The sequence below is a fragment of the Bemisia tabaci genome, chromosome 1, assembly GCF_918797505.1.
Source record: "Bemisia tabaci chromosome 1, PGI_BMITA_v3".
NCBI lineage: Eukaryota > Metazoa > Arthropoda > Insecta > Hemiptera > Aleyrodidae > Bemisia > Bemisia tabaci.
Window position 1 is genome coordinate 64,211,657 of NC_092793.1, and position 23,060 is coordinate 64,234,716.

General features: G+C 37.0%; 2 protein-coding genes across 11 annotated transcripts in view; one reads left to right on the forward strand and one right to left on the reverse strand.

The window, feature by feature from the left end:
- The first annotated feature begins 301 nt into the window (after positions 1-301).
- Positions 302-23,060, forward strand: part of Fancm (FA complementation group M) — a 160,568-nt gene continuing 137,809 nt past the window's right edge. For 5 of the 10 annotated variants that reach the window (XR_011900662.1, XM_072305293.1, XM_072305328.1 and 2 more), the window contains exons 1-3: positions 302-412; positions 14,853-14,900; positions 17,639-17,867. Coding sequence is in view for 9 of the 10 variants with exons in the window: in XM_072305293.1 (XP_072161394.1) it covers positions 17,647-17,867 (221 nt within the window). In the remaining variant the exon portion in view is untranslated. Of the gene's footprint in view, positions 413-14,851; positions 14,901-14,924; positions 15,071-15,115; positions 15,304-16,722; positions 16,978-17,638; positions 17,868-23,060 lie in introns of those variants that run through there. The other 5 variants (XM_072305296.1, XM_072305299.1, XM_072305312.1 and 2 more) reach the window with 5 other exon arrangements.
- Positions 4,650-14,796, reverse strand: LOC109032160 (uncharacterized). The gene is made up of 6 exons (XM_072305390.1): positions 14,502-14,796; positions 13,348-13,576; positions 11,803-11,912; positions 10,606-10,858; positions 6,592-8,594; positions 4,650-5,589 (listed from the first exon to the last, which is right to left on the reverse strand). Exons 2-6 carry the CDS (start codon positions 13,574-13,576, stop codon positions 4,654-4,656), a joined length of 3,531 nt encoding a protein of 1,176 aa, XP_072161491.1. The 5' UTR covers positions 14,502-14,796; the 3' UTR covers positions 4,650-4,653.

Below are 23,060 nucleotides of genomic sequence, written 5' to 3' on the forward strand. Positions count from 1 at the left end.
TAAATAGGTGTGTAGATGTACTATCACTATTACTAATGTCCTCAAAAGGGGTTAGTTTAATGAGAAACAATAACAAACTCGTCCGAACTCGCCCCGGCGAATGTTCATGACATTCGCGGCAGTTCGCGGAACCATTCGACCCGTTCGCTTCGAGTCGACGACTGCCCTTTTTTCGAATTCGACTTCTGCCGATGTCGACGATTGAACTCCGCTCGCTCCCACATTCAGCGTGTGATTGCGGTGTCATCGATTGGCCCGACGTAAACCGCTGGCCAATGAGAGGGCCAGGAAAGGCATCGATGTTGTGGCGAGCCGTGGCCTGCCGTGGCGTGGCGAGCGCGAGCACGAGCACGAGCACGAGCACTTTCAAATGATTGATCTGATCATAACAAAATGAAAGCTGAGGGAAAATAGTCAGACCCAAGGTAAGTGAAACGAAGGTATGCTCGTCCCGACCCTTTCGGCCAAAACTCGGGTTTCGGCTCTCGCCGGCAGAGCTGTGGCGCGCGATTTGAATGTCAACATTTTTGCATCCTGGCCGAAAACAAACATGGCAGCTGCTCTGCTGTGAGGTCGGTGTCTCGACGTAAACAAACATTGTATGAAAACTGAAAAGCTTTTGTGTTATTTATCAAAATTGATTTCTCCTCTCTTCTGATTTCTTTTTGTTTCTGTTCTACCCTTATTCGCGAACATCTCGAATTTCATTTCAAGTTTAATTCGGCTTCTATTACGTTTAACTCTCCTATAAATCGCTCTGTTCCGAAGTGCAAGTGAGTGATACCTCAAAGATTGTTGCCTCTGTCTACCCGGCAATAACATCCAAGAATCATTTTGTTCTAAATTATTCTTCGCGTATTTTACTTCGGGATACAGATTTATTGTCACTCAAGATCGGAAATAATGATTAGCTCCAATATTTTTGAATATCAGTCAGTATCGAATATTTCTGTCAAAGTAGTCCAGGATGTAATCAGCAGTCGAGAAACACCCTGGGACAAAAATGTTTTGGCTTTGATATGTACTTATAATTCTATACCTTTACTTTGCATTTACAATTCTCAGTACCCTCTTCATCATCAGGTAAATTTAAGTGATCACAGACATACGCCAAGATGAAAAGAGAGCTACCTCCAAAGAGAGGCACTTTTAAGTTTTAGTACCTACTTAAAGGCAGTAGTTTTAAGTGTTGAAAATTAGAAACTGAGTTTTGCTTTTTATTATTTCTCAGTTACTTACAGGAGTTTTTCACATCATCTTCAAGTCATTTCTGCTTTGCACGATCAATCCTGGCGATTGATCAAAGTGGCCCAGTGAAATTGTAGGGTCAGTTTGTTCTTTCCTTGAGAAATATCAACATTCGTATCTGCAATCTGAGCTAAGGACTGGATTAAAGTACCTTCCTATTATCAGCTGCTTAATGTCATGTACCCATGAAAGCGTTTATTCTAGATGTTCTCTGGTTTTTCTAAAGATCAGAATGTGTCCAAAAAGCTAATGAATGACAGTCATCTCTTAGCTAACAACAATCTGACTTTGGAAAGACTTGCTGATAATCTGTACGTTCATCTGGAAGAATTCTAGGTACATAACCACAGATGTATCAAAAGTGGATTTCTATAACTGAAAATGGGTAAGTACATAAGAAATAAACCAAATTATTCCATCGCTATTCCCATGATTTTCTCATTTCCCAGTCAACACGTTCCAATATGACACCCGTTGCGATTAAAGATTCCGACTTTGGCACATTAAAATACCAAGATATAATGTTTTAGCATAATAATGCATACATGGGGTCAAAAAAAATTCAATCCCATAAATGCGGTTTGCTCCACAAGGAAGTGAACTTCGGCAGAGAACAGATTTCATTATGTTCTTCTGGTGCCAATGCCCTAGAAAGATCAAGACCCTGTTACCCCCATAAGATTAACTCAGAATTTTGGGAGCGAATCTGATCAAATTTCAAAGAAATTTACTAGGATAAGTAAGGATTCCAATTTTTTTTCCTACCAGTTATAAAAACATATCCAACTTCAGAGTCTCGCCCTAGGTTCAACAGTTCGATGAAACCTTTTAATATTCAACATTTTCTTCTATCTAATTTAACTTTGAACTGGACGATAAAGAAATGTCTTTACTTCCAGAAAAGTTATTTAAAATTCCATGCAAGTCCTATATATTACAAAAGGCCATCCTGTACTTACTACAAAATCTCATTTTCTGAGAGCACATTACTTACTCAAGTTCTTAACAACTTTTTTGGGTGGAAAAAATGGTTACGTATATTTTTAATTGGACGTATTTCTACTAAGCGGAACTAAATGCCATCGGGTGAAGAAGGTAGAGGGGGAGTTGGATTGGCGGTGGAACCGGGCATCAAGCTTATTCCGTCCTATGCTCCCAATGCTTTTCAATGGCGCTCAGCTCCATTTAGCAGAACACGCTATCCGGGATTCTAAAATCCTCAAAAGGAACTGAAATTGGCGTTTAGTTCCGTTTCGTAGAAATACGTCCAATTTAAATTGATAATTTTTGCATAATCTTATTGCTTCAGTATGCACTGAAGTCTATAAAAAACATAATGAAGAGCAAATTCTATTTAGCACTCTTTCTATTACAGGACTATTTTGTCAAATATTTCAGCTGTAAAAAATCAAATTTCAGCTTGAATTTTAACTTGAAGATAATGAGCAAAAATATCTTACTGCATGACCACTTATGAGGAAAGTATTTTCAAATTACTTTACTACTGGTGCTACAGCACAAATGGACTTCAGTCTCCAAGACCCAAGGCTTTAGCTGGGTTTTCATGGCAAAGGTTTTTTTACATGGTAGATTTCTACACCTACAACAACCGTCTCCCTTTTTTTGAGCTTGGGAACAATGGCATCAAAAATTCATTTTATAAGATTGTGACTGTTACATCTATAACACTGAAATGAACAGAGCTTACAAATTTTTTAATTTATTATTTTGTTAGGAAAGAAAAATTATGATTTCTATCAATGGTACGATGGGTAAGAATAATAATAAAAAGAAAAGAAGTGAAATAAAGAAAAATGGCATTTTTAATTCAGCTTCATGTAAACCACCAAATGACAAAAACAATTACAAAATTCAAGGCAAATTGGTGTAATGCTTGGACACACACACTGATCTGTTAAGGCCGGAATCATCAACAACAACAACAACAACAACCAAAAAAAAAAAAAAAAAAACACAGGAAATTTGCACATTTTATGAGTTTAAATTTCTTGAATTTTCAGTATTTCATCGCAAGATTTCGTTTGTGAAAAAAAAAAGAGAATTGGTCTGATATTGGAATGTTACAATAAATTTGCTGCGGGTGACTATTTTTTGTATTTTATGTTTGACATATCCCTACAGATTTAAAGATGTCCTGGCAATTATGAAAATTCACTAGCACTGTGTTCAATTTTGATGAGAGTGGATGAAGTTGTGGGTCAGTCCTCTATCATGAATAGATAACAAAACTTAATCATAATAAAAAGTAACATACAAGGTAAAAATATAAAACTCCACCAACAATTTTACGGTAACTAAATTAATTGAGTCCCACAGACCGATGAATCATGATAGACATACATTTATGTTTTGGGAAGGCAGTGAACCTTTCCTAGGCTTTGCAATGAGCTGATGGGACATTCTACGGTTCTCAGGGAAAAATTTACTATCACGAAAAGTAACTCAATAACAACTGAAGAAATTGCCCGTGGAAGGAAGTCTGTACAAAGCTATTCACAATTTATTGGATAGTTGAGCTAAACAGTCATATCTGCACTGTAATGTTTCGAAATCTTATCTCCTATTTCAACTTCCTGGAAGGAAACAAACCATCATTTTTGCTTAAAATTTTGTGAAAAAAACCTTCAAAGAGGCAAGACAAATTGCAACAATTTTCAATTAGGGATGTTGGTTAAAAATTAATTTTCTAAAAATCCACAAAAGTAAGCTCTTAGATAGTTTAATCTGGTCTGACAAATAAAATAAAAAAATAATGAAAGCACAAAATGAGAAACCAAATGAGTAGACAGTAAAAACGAGAGCAGTTTTATCCTACACTAGAGAGCAGTTAGTCCTGCATTTGCAGAATAAATGTTACACATGTCGTACAGCTTAATTCTGAACAGATGATAGCAAACTCATAAGAAGTCAATCTAGTGGAAGGGAAACAAATTTGTTGGGAGACAAAAGGTTTGTAATTCCAGTTGTCAGCGCAGGGTTCTTCACAAGGGGATGAACGACTTGATCAGCCAAATAACACGGTAAAATAACAACTAAAGCCGGAGTAAAGCTATTGCAGAATACAAAAGACAAGGGGCAACAAATTACACCAAAAACTAAGACGTCTTAAGATACAACTTATTCAGTTTCAACAGGAAGCAAAAATAAAGGATCGTATCTCCTATTTCAACTTTCTGGAAGGAAACGAATCACCATTTTTGTTTAAAATTTTGTGGAAAAAACCTTCATAGAGGCAAGACAAATTGCAACAATTTTCGATTAGGAATGTTGGTTTAAAATTAATTTCCTAAAAATTCACAAAAGTAAGCTCTTAGATAGTTTAATCTATTCCGACAAATAAAATAAAAAATTAATGAAAGCACAAAATGAGAGACCAACAATAGCCTACTTTACAATTTTCCGCATTTTCCGGACTGTTTTCCTATCTGTAGAATACTTTCTCTTCTGACCTGTTTCAGGAGTGCTTTCAGTAGCCTGTTTGTCAGCAGTTTTCTGCCTTTTTCTGCTATTGCTTCTGTTTACAGTAGACTTCCTCTTTTCACCTAGTTTGGGAACACTTTCGGAGGTCTGCGTTTTAGCACTGGCAGCACTTTCCGAGGCTTTTTTTTCCTCAAGGATCTTCTGCGCTCTCTTTGCTTCTAACATTTGCTGTCTTCTAAAATTTAAAAATCTAATCCTTACAACGACTCGAGTAGAGCAGAAAATTTTCACAAGAGCTGGGTCAATGTTCAGAGATGAAACCTTTCTTGAAACGTAAGAAATAGTATTTTTCACAACGTTTTTCCGGAATTTAAAAGTTTCCTTATGTAATTTCCTAAAATACTTTTCCATTTTTAGTACTTGAGAGAACCACTTAGAAGATGGTTCAATTAAGCCGCCATAGGATAAGTGGCTTATCCACGTTGGTAGACAATAATTATGTTCATGAAATTCAACTTCACTGCCATCTTTTGTGTACTGTCCTAAGTATGGAAACCTATTTTTAAGTCTCCTGGCAAGAGCACCGGCTATGTAGGTTAATCCATCCTTTTCCATGTTAGTCAACTTATCTGATAACGATACAGAGGTAGAGCTGGCTTTGGAGGAGACATCCTCTGCTACGGCAATTTCTTCTTCTGGCCTTGGAATACGCTTGTCTGATGTCAATTCAGCCTGCTGGAAAGTATCCCTTACCAAAAAGTCGCATTCCTCTTCAGGAGGTACAACAGTATTCGTTTTTTCCTGAATCATGCCGGGGTTTTTACATAACAACAAGCCTCTCAGCCGATAAATAAGAGTGAGAGGTGAAGGGTGGTCGTTCAATCCTCCATCGAGCCTTAACTGAAATGAAAACGAAAAAACAATAGAATTAATGTTACACGAAAGAAAAAAAAAAAAAAAAAAAAAAAAAACCCACACAAAACAGATTTTTGAATTCTTCAGTTATAGAACAACTGATGATTATTATATCAATATTTTGAAATATCAATATTTTGACGCCATTTGGTCAATAAATGTTGGTTTTAAACGATCTATAGAATATGTTCCATGTGTGAGAAAGGTGGGCAATTTGCAATCCAAAAAAACAAAAAGATGCAACTTATTTCAATTTTGTTGCAAAGAAATTTCAATTAGAAGAGCCCCTTCAATCGACGAATAGACAACAAACTTGACACTCCGGTACAAAAGTAAACACTTTACCATGTGATTGCAATTTATAGCATTTCCTCACGAAATGTATTCCCTGGGCGTCTACAATGCTATGTTATAGGCCCTCACAGACTTTAGCTGCTGCTTATTTGATGGCAAATGCAAGTCCATGCATCTTTCATTGAGCTCAACTTAATATATAAAATTGAGGCAATGTTACATATTACATGATACATTATGATCGAGATAAAAGTTGAGACCAAAAATATTTTTTGGAAATCAAATAAGGGGCTTGAAATGCTTGGTGGTCAATATTTTGGTTCGATCATATTCTTAAGTTTAAGTTAACAAATGGCCTGATTTGGCGTTTAATTGGGGTTATTTTGGGGTTATTAAAAGAATTTATTTCTTTAGAAGATTTAAGGATTAAAAATTAAGTTCCCTTTGATGAGCTAGAGCTGGCTTGAGAACTTCTGTCACAAAAAAAAAAACCCAAAAAAACCAAAAAAAAAAAAATTTATGTTACTAAATGTTATGTTATGTTACTTATGTTAATAAATATTTATACTGATCGAAAGAAAATGAATTATCTAGAGCCCACAAATCATCATAATAACTGCACAGGTACATATCTGCAACTTCTGATATTTAACAAAGTACTTCATTTATTTATATGATAGAAAAATAATATACCTGCATGAAGAAGTTTTCTAACAAATCTTGGTTGAGCCGATGAGTGATGATGAAGATAGCTCCAAATTTTTTCTTTAACTCTTCGAAAAGTCCCTTAAGGGACTCAATGGACAATAGGATCATTTTTTGAAACAACTGCAGGGTTTTTTTTCCGACACACAACATATTTTTGATGACCTTGCTCATTTCCTCAAGAGTGGACATCTGATGCTCCAACCCTTCAAAAGGCTTTTTTGTGGGCACTTTTGCTTTCAACAAATAAGAATTGAAGAGGTCGAACCATCGATTGACCAACCCAAAAAATTCTCCGAGGAGTCTTGCCAACTCTTTGTCATCACCAGGGAGGTAATGTTTTAAAGCCTTCGAAACAGTATGCGAGAACAATTCTGCAGCAATGGCTACATTTTGTCTTTTGGTTTTAACACATTTGACATGAATTTCGGCAAGTTTAAACAGTGAACTAATCTCGGTTAAATTTTTATTGATTAGTTCCAGTAAAGGGCCTTTATGCAATTTTTTTTCGTTGATCAAAAATCCAGTATCGAGAAACCAATTTCTTAGCAATTTTAGGAGGTGCGGAGCATCAGCAAAAACGAAAATTTTTTCTTTTGTGATGGGATGTAAGAAATAGGGTTTTTTCAAGGTTACTTGTAGCTCATTCCATAATTTTTGATTGCCCCCGCCACAATCGCTGGTCACACCTACGACCTTATAATTAATTTTTTCGAGTTCAGAAATTACTTTGAGAAGTAATTTCTTACTCATGGGTTTATCAAAATCGAGAAATACTGGCTGTTTCCACTTATCAAAGAGTCCTCTAGCCATTATCGCTTGGGCATAGTTATGAGGACCCACAACCTCGTCTTCTTTCTTGCAATATTCAAACATACGTGAAACTTTCATCTCATCAAACGTGAGAACTGTAACCTTTTCCTTAGGAGTTTTATCATTGCCATGAATTTTCATGATTGCCAGGACATCTGAAAGGACACCTGACCTGAGTTTAAGGGTGGATGCCCATTTCCTTAGAGTGCTGACTCCAGGAAGTGGATATTTCAGCGTTTTTCTTAAGAAAGTATAGCATCTGCGACTAAGGTATCTTATTGTCAATGCAGTTGAGTACTCTTCCATTGTCCAATTCTTTCTTGACTTTTTGTTTAAAATGACATCTAGCTGATTATCAGTCAAAACACCTTTGAGAGCTGTTCTCACTACCGATTCTAGATTCTTTTTTCCAGGATTCTTCTGTTTTTTCTTGATTTTCTTAAGATCTGAATTTAACTTTTTTAAGCGCTGCTTAAGGTCACTGGTTTTCATCCTCAATTTTTGAGCATTGATTTTGAGCATGTTTAATTGCTCTGACTTTTTACTTGACGCTTCTTTGAGGTTCTGGTTCTTTTTGGCCTCTTTTCCCATGCGGATTTTCAGCTTCTGATTTGCCTTTCTCAATGATGCTACCTCTCTTTGAAGCTTCTCGTTTTCTTCTTCTAATTGAAGTTGTTTCTGCTTCTTAGAAGCAATCTCGAGAATAGTGCTTCCAGATTGGTGACTTCCTAAGTTCGTTAATCGAGTTTCACATACCGACTGAGAGACAGTACATAATGAAAATTCTTCATGATAGAGTATTCCAGATGAATCATCCACCAAGATGGGCGAGAGCACAGGCAATTCTTCTTGTGCCCTTGATATGCCAGAGGTTAGTTCCGTTACTTGCTCAACTAATGACATTCCAGAAGTTACTTCCGTTACTTGCTCAACTAATGACATTCCAGAAGTTACTTCCGTTATTCGCTCTACCGTTGAAATTCCAGAAGTTAGTTGTCTCATTTGCTCATGTTGAGGGACTTCGAAGTCTGGTACAAGAAAATGCCTTCTTTCAAAAGGACAAGGAGAGACTTCAGGTATAACTGCAGGAGCCAAGTCTAGTGATGCCAAAGAAGCTTCATTTCCAGGGGTTTCTAATTCGCGTGCATCATTCGGTCCGTTGAAAAGATGAGGAATGGCTGAAAACATTAAAATATCTTCATTAGTTGTAAACACTTGATTTGCTTCGAATTTTACATCATTAATGGTGGCACTTTCTGCCTTAAGCACGTAATACCTATCTATCGACATGATCACCCTGAGAACCTATGCAGACCTCTATTGTCAGTTGCCATTTTTAAGATGTTGTCGAAAGTATGTATAAATGAAAGTATGTCATCATGAAAGTATGTATAAATGAAAACTGTGAACAATGCAAGAAATCCTGATCTCGGTTTCTCTCTTTGTCAACTTAGTGGGAGTGAGAGGGTCTCCATTCAAATATGTTGGTAGAGGCATTTGAAACATTTTAAAACTTCTTATTGAATCAAACTCAAATTTCTTTATTCAAGTGGTTTAGGGGCGAAATAATGAAACGCTACAGTAATAATACAAATTATCATTGAATCTTTTACGTTTATTAAAAAATGAAAATTTTAACTCTTACCTCGGATGAAAATGTTATTATGATAATCTTAAAAATGGCAACTGACAATAGAGGTCTGCATAGGTTCTCAGGGTGATCATGTCGATAGATAGGTATTACGTGCTTAAGGCAGAAAGTGCCACCATTAATGATGTAAAATTCGAAGCAAATCAAGTGTTTACAACTAATGAAGATATTTTAATGTTTTCAGCCATTCCTCATCTTTTCAACGGACCGAATGATGCACGCGTTGTGGGTCCTCATAACTATGCCCAAGCGATAATGGCTAGAGGACTCTTTGATAAGTGGAAACAGCCATTATTTCTCGATTTTGATAAACCCATGAGTAAGAAATTACTTCTCAAAGTAATTTCTAAACTCGAAAAAATTAATTATAAGGTCGTAGGTGTGACCAGCGATTGTGGCACAAACAAGAGGTATATTATTGTTAATAATAAAAGTGAATATAATTCTAACTAACTAACTAGTTAAACCAATATAATAATTTAATCAATATTAATTACATTTAATAATATATTTAACAATATAAAATATTAATAAATTTTGATTAAAAACTAATAATTTAAACTTTATTTAGATTAAATTAAATAAATTATTATGATTTAGCCATGAAAATGTTAATATCTTGCTAAAGAGTTAATTATTTATGCAATTTTTGTTGTGCTAATCAAGTCCTGAATATTAAGAGATATGAAACATTGATGCATGAATTTAAACACTCAGTAATGGGTCCATTGGGTAAATGGAGGGCTTCTGCTTTAAATTTTCTAATATTATTCAAGTTTAAAACTTGATTTTTCTTAGATCAAGTCTCGAAGCATTTGCCATGCTCCAAGCAGTTCATTTTTTCTTTCATTCGTTTTCTGAAAAATACCTAGTTTACATTTACTGGACAATTTTTAAGTGATCAAATTAGGATGAATATTGTGATGAATCACTCAGTACAGTTGATTTTTGAGAGTTCGAAACTTTCATCAGTACGAAGTGGACTGTTGTCCCTTTAGGAACATCTTGATAATTCGAAAAAAATCAATGCATTTTTCTCATCTTGATAATTCAAATTTTTTAGAAACCAGCGTAACCAAACTACCTCGATAATTCGAAATTTTAGAAAGAGACTCTCATTACTTCAAAACTTCTAGCAAGTCAACAACAAAAAGATACGAAAAAACCTCTCTGTCAACTGAAAACTCATTAATTTCCCAGAGTGACAAACACATGACATCCAGCATTTTTTATCCATTGTAAAGATGCGAATAAGGTGACAAAATTTGTTAATCCGTCTTCATTCTCACGATCTCTTTAGATTCTCTTTAATTCGAATTTTTTTAGCCCAAACCTCCTAATTTGAACACTTAATTGATTCAAAGACGTCACTAATTCAAAACTCTCGTTGCTACGAATTTTTCTCCAGTCCCTTGAAATTCGAATTATCGAGAGTTGACTGTAGTAGATAGGTGAAAATATCTTGATAAATGATTTTTGACTATGTTGAGTATCAGTAAAGTATAGCATGGGCAGCAAGCTGACAAAATGTTTCTCACCATTCTTTTTTAGTTTTGTTTTCATAGTTTGTTCTCCTCGGACTACATATTGAACAAGCTGCTCTTGACTAAAATGTCTGCTGCAAATCTTACTTTTGTAAGAATTAAATCTAGATTCTCTCCTGCAAAAATTAATCCAGAGTTGCCTTCTTTGTTTGTCCCTGGGAAAGGGAAAGAAACATAACTCATGCTTTTCACTACGTTGCAGGGATGCATTTTCACAACCGGCAACACAACAGGTTTCACGAGATACCTGTAAAAAAGAAATGGAACATGAGATAAAGCAAATAAAAAGTACAAATTTTCTTGTTTATTACTTGAACGCGTGTTTGAAAATACAAACATAAGAGTCGCTTTCACAGCACTCTCTGGCACTCTACGACATATAACCGCCACAGTACCCTGTCCTCCCACAACAGCCCTTTTGGGAGGTTAAACTTCCTTATTTCCTTTTAAACCCCTGTCGCCATCCTTTCTTTGGGCATCCCTTTCATCTCCTCCCAGGAGGAACCAAATCAAGCATGCTCTTTAGGAGCCTTTCTTCCATCATCCTATTAATATAACCATGGAAGACAAGCTCTTTGATAATGTGGTCAAATACAATGTCATTTTCAACTCCCATGATCTGACACTCTTTATCATTACGGACCCGACCTCTTCAAAAAATCCATCTACATTGTTCTGAGCACACACTGTATGCAATTCATCAGCTGTCAAACTTCAAATCCACATTTTAAAATACTTTTCACAACAGCGTTGTAAATTCTCCTCTGTTAGAAGATCTATTTAAGTTTCTGAATGTTTCGTAAAATATGGATACAGCGTGTCAATATTGGAATTTTCTGTAGTTCAGCAGCTGCACATGATGATTAGAATAATGATAATAGTGATAGAAAATTACTCACTTCAAATTTGAGCAACACGAATTGCAAGTATATCAGATATACTTCAGGGGCAAACACGAACTTCTTAAAGACTATAGATATCTTCAGACAGAGAGATCTTTCCCTCTCCCTTTGTCTTTACGATAGAACTCATAAAATATTTGAAGTGCAAAATTTGAGGGGAGTCTTCATTCTCTCTGTGCCAACAATTTGAAGATTCTGTTTCTAATAATCACCATAAAATTCCTCTCTCTTTAATTTTAAATTAAATTTTTGGAATGAACATTGTAGTTGAAATAAATTATTGTGTTACCTCAATATTATTATCATCTTCCTCTTGAGATGCAATCGCTTCTGATGTTGAGAGTAGTGAATTCGGACATGCATTTGTTTCACAGGTGGAGAGAAGTAAATTTGGAATAGCTGCAAAAGGAAATTCATGAGAGATTAATCACTTAATCCAGAGAGGTGGAAAAATAGCACTCATCCAATTCAGAGGACTTCAACAAACTTTCTGTTCAAGGTCTCTGAGTGGGAAATATTACCTTTTTCCTTGGCAAATGAGGCTGTTCGTTCATGATACAACTTGATATTAGTATAATTGTTTGGTTGTATCGCTTAGTGAAGATTACCGATATCGTAAAAACTTTATTGATCGGCTTACTTTGCTGAAACTTTGCTTCTGGTTTTGGTTGAAGGCAGGCATCAGTTACAAAAGATTCTGATCAGTTTTTTTCAAATCAAACAGTTGTTTTGATTACATGTATCGTATAAAACCTTACAATTAAGGAAAGATAATACAGGAAATATTTACATCAAGAGAGAAAAAGTCCTGCTTTAAATATATGAGCATTAACTTTGAAGAAAAAGTAACTTTTAAATTTTTCCTTCTGAATTGAATTCTCATAAACTTTCTCAAGTGAGCATACAATAACCTAAAATGAAATGATAATCAGCTTTACTAAAAAATGCTTCTAAAAAATCCGGCATTTTAATCATATCTGATTGGATCTTGGCCCATCTTCATAAAATTTAGGGAAATTAGATTCCTACATTTTCTTTACTTTGTCTGCCTCATTGAAAAGAGAAAAAAATATGTAGCCGGTGCCTGGCTGAAAGAAAAATAAAAAGTTATAAAAAAAAGTCGAGTCCACGCCAAATAAGTTTCCGCACTTTTAGACTGCGAGAGAGGATTCACTATCTTGCTTTTTGCATTTACTTTACATGAAAAAGCGACGTTAGATGATCTTCTATCGCAGTCTAGAAGTGCGAGAATTTATTTGATGAGGTCTCTAAAAATGTTTCTTACGAGAGAAATAAGAAACTCTCTCTCATTCACACCAGCAGTGACTGAAGAAGGTTATCATCTTTGAAAGCAAACTGTATTAATTAATAAACGACTCAATAAAGAATCCTACCTCCATTGTTCATGACTAGAACTATCTATGTTCTGTACACAGTTAGTAAAATAAGTTGATTTCAGTTTGGGAGAAGTGAGATTCCACTGAAAACTGGCCTACAAGGGATTCAACAAGACCTGTCATGGCCATTAAGACATTGATCAATTCTTCCAGAATAAAGGTCTGGTGAATTATTTTGCTTTGATAAAATAAACATTTTTATGGTTTCAAAAAGCTATGACCTTTTTGCGACCAAAAAAAAAAAAAAAAACAAAAAAAATTGAAGGTTTCTACAACTCATTAGAAAGATAAGGAACAGAAAAACAGAGACCATGTCCAACTCTCTTGATAACTTCATGATACTTAGGTAGGTACCTATCTAACTTCCCAGGAAGTTACTAAAGGTGATGTATAGACCAATCCAAAATGTAATAAAAATACTTTAAGATAAACCTTACCATTCTTGCGCAATCTTTTACGTCTTGTTGTTTTGAAGATTTGTGGGGCCTCGAAATCTTCGGGAGAAAAATGCACCTGGCAAATCCTTCCATTCGAGACATTCGTGTTCTGTTTGCATGCCGACAGCCATACTTGGCAAAGAGAGTGGTCCTTGGGAAAACGGAAGAATGACAATGCACCACCAGTGTCATAATTTTTGCAATTTGCAAACGAGCATTGTTTCGGCATCTGCAAATAAAGTAGATGGAAAATGTGAGATGATTCGGAAGAGTAAGTACCTAAACCAATCGGAGGATTTGCAGAGGAGACAGCATGTGTTTACTTAAGGCTTATTAAACTGGTTGTTCAAACTGATCTCTGCACTCAGAGTACGCATGCTTAGATGGAAGGATCAATTTAATAATTGTGCTTAGAAATATTTAGAACAAACTGATATTCCTTTCAATAATTTTGGGTGAATATCTAGTATACATAAGATTTGCCGATCAAGTACCTGCAAGCAAAGTTTTGATAGCAAGAATTACAGATAAATAATCTTTTGGTGAAATAACTAGATTCCAGATGCTTTCATCGAAATATGCCATGCACGATTCTCTCTATTTCTTTGTGTGACTTTCTGATGCAATGCACACTTAAGTAGAGATGTACGATGTACCTACGATAACACTCAGGCAAGGAGTAATGCTCAAAAAATACACTGTGTTTATACTTCTAAACACATGATAAACTTTCAGTGGCAAATTTGGGCACGGATATGCATCAACAAGTATGCTCCAAAGATTTATGAATCCTGTTGTGAGTTATAATTGATGCAGGAGTATTTATGGTAAAAGTTGGCCGTCTGTAAGAGCAGTTATTGGTCGGCAAATCGAGAACTGTACCACAGGCAAATACTAATGATGAAAATGTTTGCGAGGGTGTCATTATGACACCAATATCCATATCTATTCGGCAAGTTTAGAGACTCTTCTTAGCATACTCTCGAATTAATGATATCCAATCTTTGGTAGTAATGCTGCATTTTTCAATTATTCCCGTTGAAGAAATACTTTGCAAATGACAACAAAGTGAAGACAATTCTTGTCCTTTAAGCACGTCAAAGCTGCGCAGCAGTAAATTCTCATAATCAATTGCAATAGTCTACACAACTTACCTTCTACAGCTTTTGTCCGATCAGCAAAAAACTCAAACCAAACTCGAACACACGGGAAATCATTCAGTCAAATCACATTTTCACAAGTTCACAAGGCACATTATTATTATTTCAATCTACAAGACGAGAAAAAAGAACAGAGAAATTTCCTTGGCAGAACTCTCAGAAGCCGGAATTGATTACACGCGGAAAGCGGAAACACGAGAATGACGCGGCCGCCATGTTTGTTTTCGGCCAGGATGCAAAAATGTTGACATTCAAATCGCGCGCCACAGCTCTGGCGGCGAGAGCCGAAACCCGAGTTTTGGCCGAAAGGGTCGGGACGAGCATACCTTCGTTTCACTTACCTTGAGTCAGACCTACTTATTGTAGCTACTTTAAGTTAGTAAGTTGTAGAAGGTAAGATATATGTGCGTTTTCTTTTCCGCAGTTTGCTGTAAGTTCATAGTATCAAGGTTTTCGTACGTCAGTCATCCTCTTCACAGAAGTTGACATGAAATCTTCTTCTCGTTGGAGTACTTTTTGTAGGATCAGGTCCATTGTAAATTTAATTGACATTCTTTGAAATGGTAATATTTTTTCAGTTATTTTATTGTGTGGTTAGGTTTTAGGAGGGGCTTGGTGGACAAGAAAGATAAGTGGTGTTTTTGCTATTTCAAGAAATACATGTTTGAATTTTCGAAATTATGTGGTTTTTAGTGGTGGAGAGGAAGTCCAAACTGATATCTTGATGCTGAACTATTGAAATTTGGGAGCTAATGTTTCTCTGTATATACATTTAGTTTAGTTTTACCCAAAATCAGTAAGGTGATTCGTCAAGCTCAAGTGACTTGGTAGAACTGGCATGAGATACATCGCATTGATCAGGTCATAAAAATCAGCAGATTTTGAATTTTTGGCAGAAAGAGGGACAATAACCCCTGCGCATGAGCCTCAAGAATCACTCTAAACCCAAATATTGGCAAAATTCAGAGAAATGAAAGCAGAATAGTGTTTGGAAGAAAACCTCGCATTCGATTCAGCCATTGATTTCTGTATGGACTCCAAGCACTATTCTGCTTTTATTTCTCTGAATTTTGTTGATTTTTGGGTTTAGAATGATTCTGTAGGCTCATGCGCAGGGGCATTAGTCCTTTTTTTGCTGAAAATTCAAAATCTGCCGAGTTTTTTGACCTTATTGATGCGATATATTGCATGCTAATTTGACCATGTCACTTGAGCTTGACAAATCAGCTTAATATACCATTTTTTTTCAAAAACGGCACTGATGCGCCTTGTCTTTCAAACCCCTCAAAGGTTGTGCTTTTTTGCAATACTTTTGATAGATGGGTTTCTTGTCGAAGCCCATCCTCTTAAGGTTGCGTGAATATTACAGCTCTTGTTGTTTAACATGTTCGCCAATCTCTTCGAACTCCTACTTATCGATGGTGATACTACGGAACTTTATATCTCAGTTTGCAACGTTGCAGACCTCCAGACTAGTTTTCGAATGGAAAACTAGTCAGCATCAATTCTTGAGAACTTCTGTGATTTTTCTTCACTGCGCATAGTAAACTTTGTGAAACTCTAGAAGTCTCAAGAATTTGTTGTCCTTAAAAAAGTGAAATGGGAGCATAGATTTTTTAATGGACGAACGAGATACATGGTCAGGTATTATTACCGTTGATATCTTATGAAAACACACACCTTGGGCATTGCGAGGAGGACTGGGTTCTCTGAGACCAGGAAGCTATCAGAGATGTTTTTGCCTATCATACCTGCTGCCCAAGGCTACCAGACGCCCATGCCGAAGAAATGAGTATACGCCCTCCCTCCTCCTGCATCAGAGTTCTGAAAGAAACGGTGTACTAAATGTTTGAAGAAGTAGCGGCTAAACTCAACTGTGCCACAGTGAATTGGCAGAACACTGACAGTAAGCCCAAGCAAAACGCTGCTTAGTCACAAGTTTGTGCCTACGACTCAAGGAACAAGCCTATTCTTAGGAGGCTGAAAGATGGACACCTCCCTCATATGTGCAGTGCTCTCTCTTTACTTGGGAAACATATGATGTTCCTGCCAGAAATTTAGTGTGCACCAAGTGGAAAAAAAACTTGGTCATAGGCGGGTACTCAGTGTGGAGGAAAAATTCATGGACACGCTCACAACATGCCAAACCCCGAGTGTTTGTTATTTGACTTGCTGTTTGGCTAATTCCGTGTAATGTGGAGCTGTCTTTTTGCAGGGTGTGAAGGATTTAAGTTCAGGCGTGCAGAAAATGCTTGATCAAGCGCCCAGGCAGACAAAATGTGGTAGCTTGGAAGATTCTGCACCCACATTTTAGATGAGAGACATTTTTAAACAACCAACCATTCCATACTTTCCTGCTCCTGGTTAAGACTTTAAGGAGGCATCTCAGCAGTGTTTCTTTATGGTGGCTGTAAAAGAGAATGAGCAGGGAACTTCTTTAGATAAATTACATGGCTACAAAATATCAAATGTAGGTATTATTATAACAGATTCAGTGTAATGGTGTAATTAATTTGAATCGGGATTTGTAAAAATAAATATGAACAATAATTGTTGGTAGAAAATCATGATGAAGAGACATTATGTTTTAGAAATTAACAGGTAAACTTTAGCAATTCTGTATAGATTTACTTTCAATGCCACCAGAGCATGGTGCGCTGTTTGTGTCAATATTAGTTTTTTTATTTTTTTTTTTTTTTTTTTTTTATTTTTTTTTTTTACTACTTCAAAGAGCCCTCAAGGGCTAATCCTACGCTTTAAGTCCCATCCCCCCTCCGTCCCTACTAAACCAGTCCCAGGCAACAATTGTTTGAGACCATCAAACTCGGGTCGCCTGGCCGGGAATCGAACCCGGGACCTCCCGATCATAGAGCAAGCGCTACAACCACTACACCATAGGAGGCCGCCGACCGACGATATTGCTTTCTAGGAACTCAATAAATAGTCAAAATTCGCAATTTTTTCATGTTACTTTCTGCTTGGAAAAACCTCTGCATTGTCACAATGTTTTCATTTGGGCATGCTGCATGTATCTTCTTGCTTGTTTATGACTCTGGTTTATGAGTCGAGTTACACCAAGAGAGCTTAACTAGACCCACAAATTGATTGGTTTCTTCTGAAAATGTGTCTAGGTTAAGCAATGAATGAAGAATTTGCAGATGACCTGGGCATCTACTTTAATGACGAGGAGGACATTTATTTCGAAGAAGTTTTGAAGAATACACGTGGAAATGATGATGAATTTGGTGAATTGAAATGTACCTTCAGCAATCTGAGAGAGCCTGAATCTGCAGAAGAGGATTCTGTGGAGTCTTATCATTTCAAACCAGTTGCTAGTAACTCCAACAGTGAAAATAATGGGTATGAATATTTTTTTCATTAATATAAGTGCCCTCTGGTTTCATTTCATAGTTATCATTCGGTATTTTTTTTTTTTTTTTTTTTTTTTTTGGGGGGGGGGGGGCTTGCTCCTGTAAAGGGTGTCATAAAGTCCAGGAACTAATGCCAGACCTTCAAGACTAGGACAGAAAAATGTTTTTGGTCTCATTTGAATATTTGACACACTAAGAAGCAATTTCTCAGAACCTTTTTTTGTTTGAAACAAAGTGTTTCCAAATGCAATTTCCAAGTCGCCCGGACTGATTAGGAAACTTAATGAAGCCAAGATATGACTCAACATAATTATTTTCCAGATATCGTGTTTTTGCCCTACTTTGAATGTAAAAAAAATCGTACATTGATAAATTAAAAAACAAATCCGTTTACACCACGTGAAAGTACGAAGAAAGTTGAGTTACCAACCATGTTATCAGATCCCTGCATGAAAATTATCGTGCGTAAGCAATGCGCCAAAACGTGATATACCGCGATGTGCGAATTTCAATTTTCGCATTGCGTCTTTTCGTCCTACTTTGAGAGCAAAAAAATCGTACTTTGAAAAATTTTACAAAATTTCTGTTAACATCACGTGAAAGTACGCAAAAAGTTGAGTTAATAACCTTAATGTCAGATGTCTAGATGAATTCTATCATGCCTTCGGAGACGCTTCGAAACGCCAAAAGCGCGATTTGCGGAAATCGAGCTTGCAAGCGTACCACATACAATGGCCGTGCGGCACGGTTAAACATTTTTTTTTTCGATTTTCTTTTTTGGTCCTTTTTTACACACTAATAGGAAACTTCTGCAGGGTTTTCCAATAAAAAATTCGATAAAGCAATTTTTAACGGCCACCCTAGTAAGTATACTATGCAAAGTCACGATAGAAAATAATTTGATGCCTGTATATCGTCTCTTACCGAAATTGGCGGCAGTGCCGACAGTGGCGATGATATCGGCCCTATCGGATTTTTGAGAGCTCGCACTTAATGCATTGTTGCCCCGTGTGTCGGTTTATCAGATTGCCTGGCGCGTCGGCGCGTAAAATAGATGCACAAACGGCAACAGCTTATTTTCGTCAGCTCCGAAAACTCTGATCGCTATCGGTAAGAGCGTACTTATCCTAAATTTTTCTTGACGGAACTGTTTCGGTAGCTTACCGACAACCGAGAGAACAGCCCCAGGGGACTCCTCCACATGGGCAATTTATTGCTATTCATTTTAATAATATATCCCGTTTGACCATGTGAAGGCAATGATTTCTAATCGTTGATATTTCGAGGAATATTAATGATTCGTAAGTCACTTCCTGTGCGTTCTCGTGAATAATAGCGTTTTTGAGTTGTTTTTTTTGGACGAGAATGGGGAAAATTGACGGGAAAAAAGTCTTACCTTGAATCAGCAGGACTGTATTATTACATTTGCAAAGCTTATTTAAGTTTTATTAAAACATTTTTAGGTTTCACTTAATTTTCACAAATCAAGCAATTTTTTCTGAACCTGTACTGCTCTTACAAAGTTATAAAATGCATGTACTATCGACGACTTTAGTTTCCCGCAGAGTCTTTGGTGACAACTCAGCGACGGCCTGGCGCGGCGCGTTGCCTGGTATTGCTCTTATGAAAACGCACTCGTGAGCGCGTGTGAGCGCGTAGTCACTAACACAGACGCACATGAAACACACACAAACAAGTTCGCTCATTCACCGTCAGAATTCACGTTTTTGGCTCTTTGCAATGTAAACAAAGACTGGTAAGGACGTATTGCGCATCGATTCCTATCCTTACTCGCCTCTCTTTCTTGTGACCAGAGCAAGGAAGAACGGACCTTATTCAAAATCGGCCATTTTCAACATTGGCCTGATCTTCGACATATTTTCAGAGTCGATAGAGGAGTTCGAGTCCGTAACACTGAATATTTTTGAATTCGGACAATCCCGGGGGAGGGGGAGGGGAGTCAAAGTAAAAAATTTAAACTCGCAAATCTCGCTAATGGTTTGTTGTAGAGAGGTGATCTTGGTCTCAAAATTTAGAGAAAACCACTAGCTTTCAGGCAATGTGTTAAAATTGGTCCATTTTGAAAATTTCATCCATTGCTGTCACGTTGCCGTAACTCTAATTTTCACATTTTCAGCTGTGACGCTAAAGGAATTGCACAAAAAGTAACAAAAATATTTTCTGATGAAAGGAGACCGTTTATCCTGATCTTGAAATTTTTGACGAATGATTTTGTCGAGGAGTGACCTAGAAAGGTACCGCCCCAGCTAAAAGTGTGAGAAATTGAAAATTTGAGGCACGGCAACGTGGCAGTAATGGATGATATTTTCAAAATGGACCAATTTTGTTATCATCGTCTAAAAACTGGTGGTTTTCTCTAAATTTTGAGACCAAGATCATCTCTTTACGACAAACCGTTCACGAGATATGCGAGTTTAAAGTTTTAACTTTGACCCCCTTCCCCTATATCTGTAACTGTTTGATTTCAAAAATCGTCAGTGTTTTGGACTTGAGAAGTGATCCTTTATGGACTAAGAAAGTATTTAGCGAAGATTAGGGCGAGGTTGAAAATGACCGCTTTTGAAGAAGGCCTTTTGATGACCACATGAAATGTTCCTGCAATTCTGCGGGAAGTTAATGTCGTAATATCATAAACAGATTTTTTAAATAATCCTAATTCGCCTGGAAAATGGCGGCGACAGGGAAAACCGAGGTCGTGCTTGGATCCAGGGCTGAAAATTACATGAGAATTAGCTATTAAAGCACTAACTTTTTTTTTGGTGCGCACTTATGTAATCTTTCATATTCAACAGCGGACCAGTTTTGCGTCATTTTTAAACTTCCTGCGCAAAAAATTGTATCCTGAATTAAGGAGTTCTTTGGAACAAGGGCGTATGCTCGAAAAAAAAGTTCTGCAGAAATCACATTTGAAAGTTCAAAAGTGTTTAACGCTGGTTCTAGCCAATATTTTCGTACTAAATTTAATTAGTTTGAAAGAACAAGTCTATGAGAGTATACTTGCAAAAACGGAACATTGTGACTACATTCTCCTATGATTCCCACAGGATAACGTGGATCGTTGTGTAAGAAAAGAGGGGGGGGGGGCTTTTTAGTATATTTCCAATCTAGCAGGGTGAATGTGTCGAACTAGCTATCGAACTAATCCACAGGCAAAACATTGGGCCTTGTCTCGACGGCGCAACTGTTGAGGGAAGCTGGCGCAACTGTTGAAGGAAGGAAGTGTCTCAAAAATGTTTCACTTATAAGAGAAACTTTCAAGGTCAGAAACCTGGAACCTCAACAGTTGTTTACCTTCTTAGTATTTTGGATTGATAAACGCTGGTTACACGTGAAGCGGGAGTTTATTACGGGTGTTTTATTCCGGAGCGGTTATTACTTAGAAATATTTGTATACATTTCAGTATTAATTTTATATTTTCGTTTGTAGCATATCACTACAGCAAGAAAATAAAATTTTATCGAATATATTTTCTTTTTATCCAAATCTGTGTTATGTTATTGTTTTTTGTTTTATACCTGGTCGAAATAACGCAAAATAATCACCTCCCGTTCATAACTGTCAGTTCAGTTACCTCAATTGACATCATTTAACCTAAAAATATTAATGTTGTTCAAATATTCCCGCCTAAAAGTTCCAGGAACACATGCTTGTGCGTCGAGACAGGGAACTTCGGTTGGTGCAACAAACTCGTAACAGTTGCGCCGTCGAGACAAGGCCTTGAGGAAGAACCACCACCGCGCTGCCTGCAGACTAGCGCTCGCCTTTCATATACGCCACTAGGAGCGCATGAGTGCCTCAACCGATGTTGCCACATCGCCTCTCGTTCAAGGCACCACTACTAATCGTCACAAGTGTTCCGAACACTAATGATCGGGAAGGAGAGAGAGAGGGCGGAAGTTCTGGATTGAGATGGGTGAAGAGAAGGAGGAGGGAGGGAAGGGAGGGGGAGAGGGGAGGTGGGGTGGAAGGAGGGAAGGAAGTGGGAGGAAGGAGGGAGGGGGAGGGTGGAACGGGGAGGGTGGAACGGGGAGGGTGGAACGGGGAGGGTGGAACGGGAGGGGGGGAACAGTATTTTCTACATTATATTCAATCTTTACTTCAGATAGCTCGTAATCTGTTTTTTCTTTAAATTTATATTTTTAAACATCTAACATTTTATACAAACATTCAAAAAAGATTGGAGGCCCCCCGAAAAAAGTAACACAATTTATTTAATGGGGAGCTATATCCTGCGAATTAATGAGAATTAAAAAAGAAATTAACACATCAATCAACATGCAAATTGGGAGGACGCCCTCTTGCAACATCAGGAAGGAGAAATTATGGTTCATTTCCCCGGATCTACTCACAATAAGGGCCAACCGACCTTCAAAGCGCGGCATGCCAGTTATTTAATTAAGACAAGATATCCAGAGTTAAAAATTCTATTCAAAAAAAATTCAACACGCCAAACTTCATGAAAATTGGCGAGGAACACTCTTAAGATATGAGAAACAAGAAATGAGTGTCCATTTTCCCGGACCTATTTCGAAAGAGGGCCCACCCACCTCTAAATGGCGCCTCGTCGATATTTTAAATGACCCAGAGGATCCGGAGTTTTAAAAGCGATTTAAAAAAATTGGACACTCCAAACTTCATGAAAATTGGCGTGAAACACTCTGAAGATATGAGAAACAAGAAATGAGTGTCTTTTTTCCCGGACCTATTTCGAAAAAGGGCCCACTCACCTTCTAAGGGCGGAGTGACACTAAACTGAATGAGAAAAGAGATCCGAATTTTTAAAAGCAATTTAAAAAATTCAACACGCCAAACTTCATGAAAATTGGCGTGGAAAATTTGTCATGAAGATTTGCGCGCAAATCGGTATGCAGGGGTATTTTGACACGAGAAAAACGAATTTGACGTTAGATTTTCCAAAAAACCAGAATTTCCTAAATGGCCGCCGGTTAAAGTTTAAAATGGCCGAAAATTGTCACCTCGGTTTTTCCCTGATGGATTTGCCTAAAACTTGAAATTTGAGAGTACTTTGGCATAAAATAAACAAATTTGAACTTAGATTTCTAAAAAAAATCAATTTTTGGTCATTTCGAACTTTAAGCGGGGGCCATTTTGGAAATTTCGGGTTTTTTGAAAATCTAACGTCAAATTCGTTTTTCTCAT

Coding starts and splice junctions, on each gene's coding strand:
- LOC109032160 (XM_072305390.1), bottom strand. CDS start 13,576: ATGCCGAAACAATGCTCGTTTGCAAATTGCAAAAATTATGACACTGGT. Junction 8,595..10,605: donor AACAAAACTAAAAAAGAATG/GTGAGAAACATT, acceptor TAATGTTTTCAG/CCATTCCTCATCTTTTCAAC. Junction 5,590..6,591: donor TAGAAAACTTCTTCATGCAG/GTATATTATTTT, acceptor TTTTCATTTCAG/TTAAGGCTCGATGGAGGATT.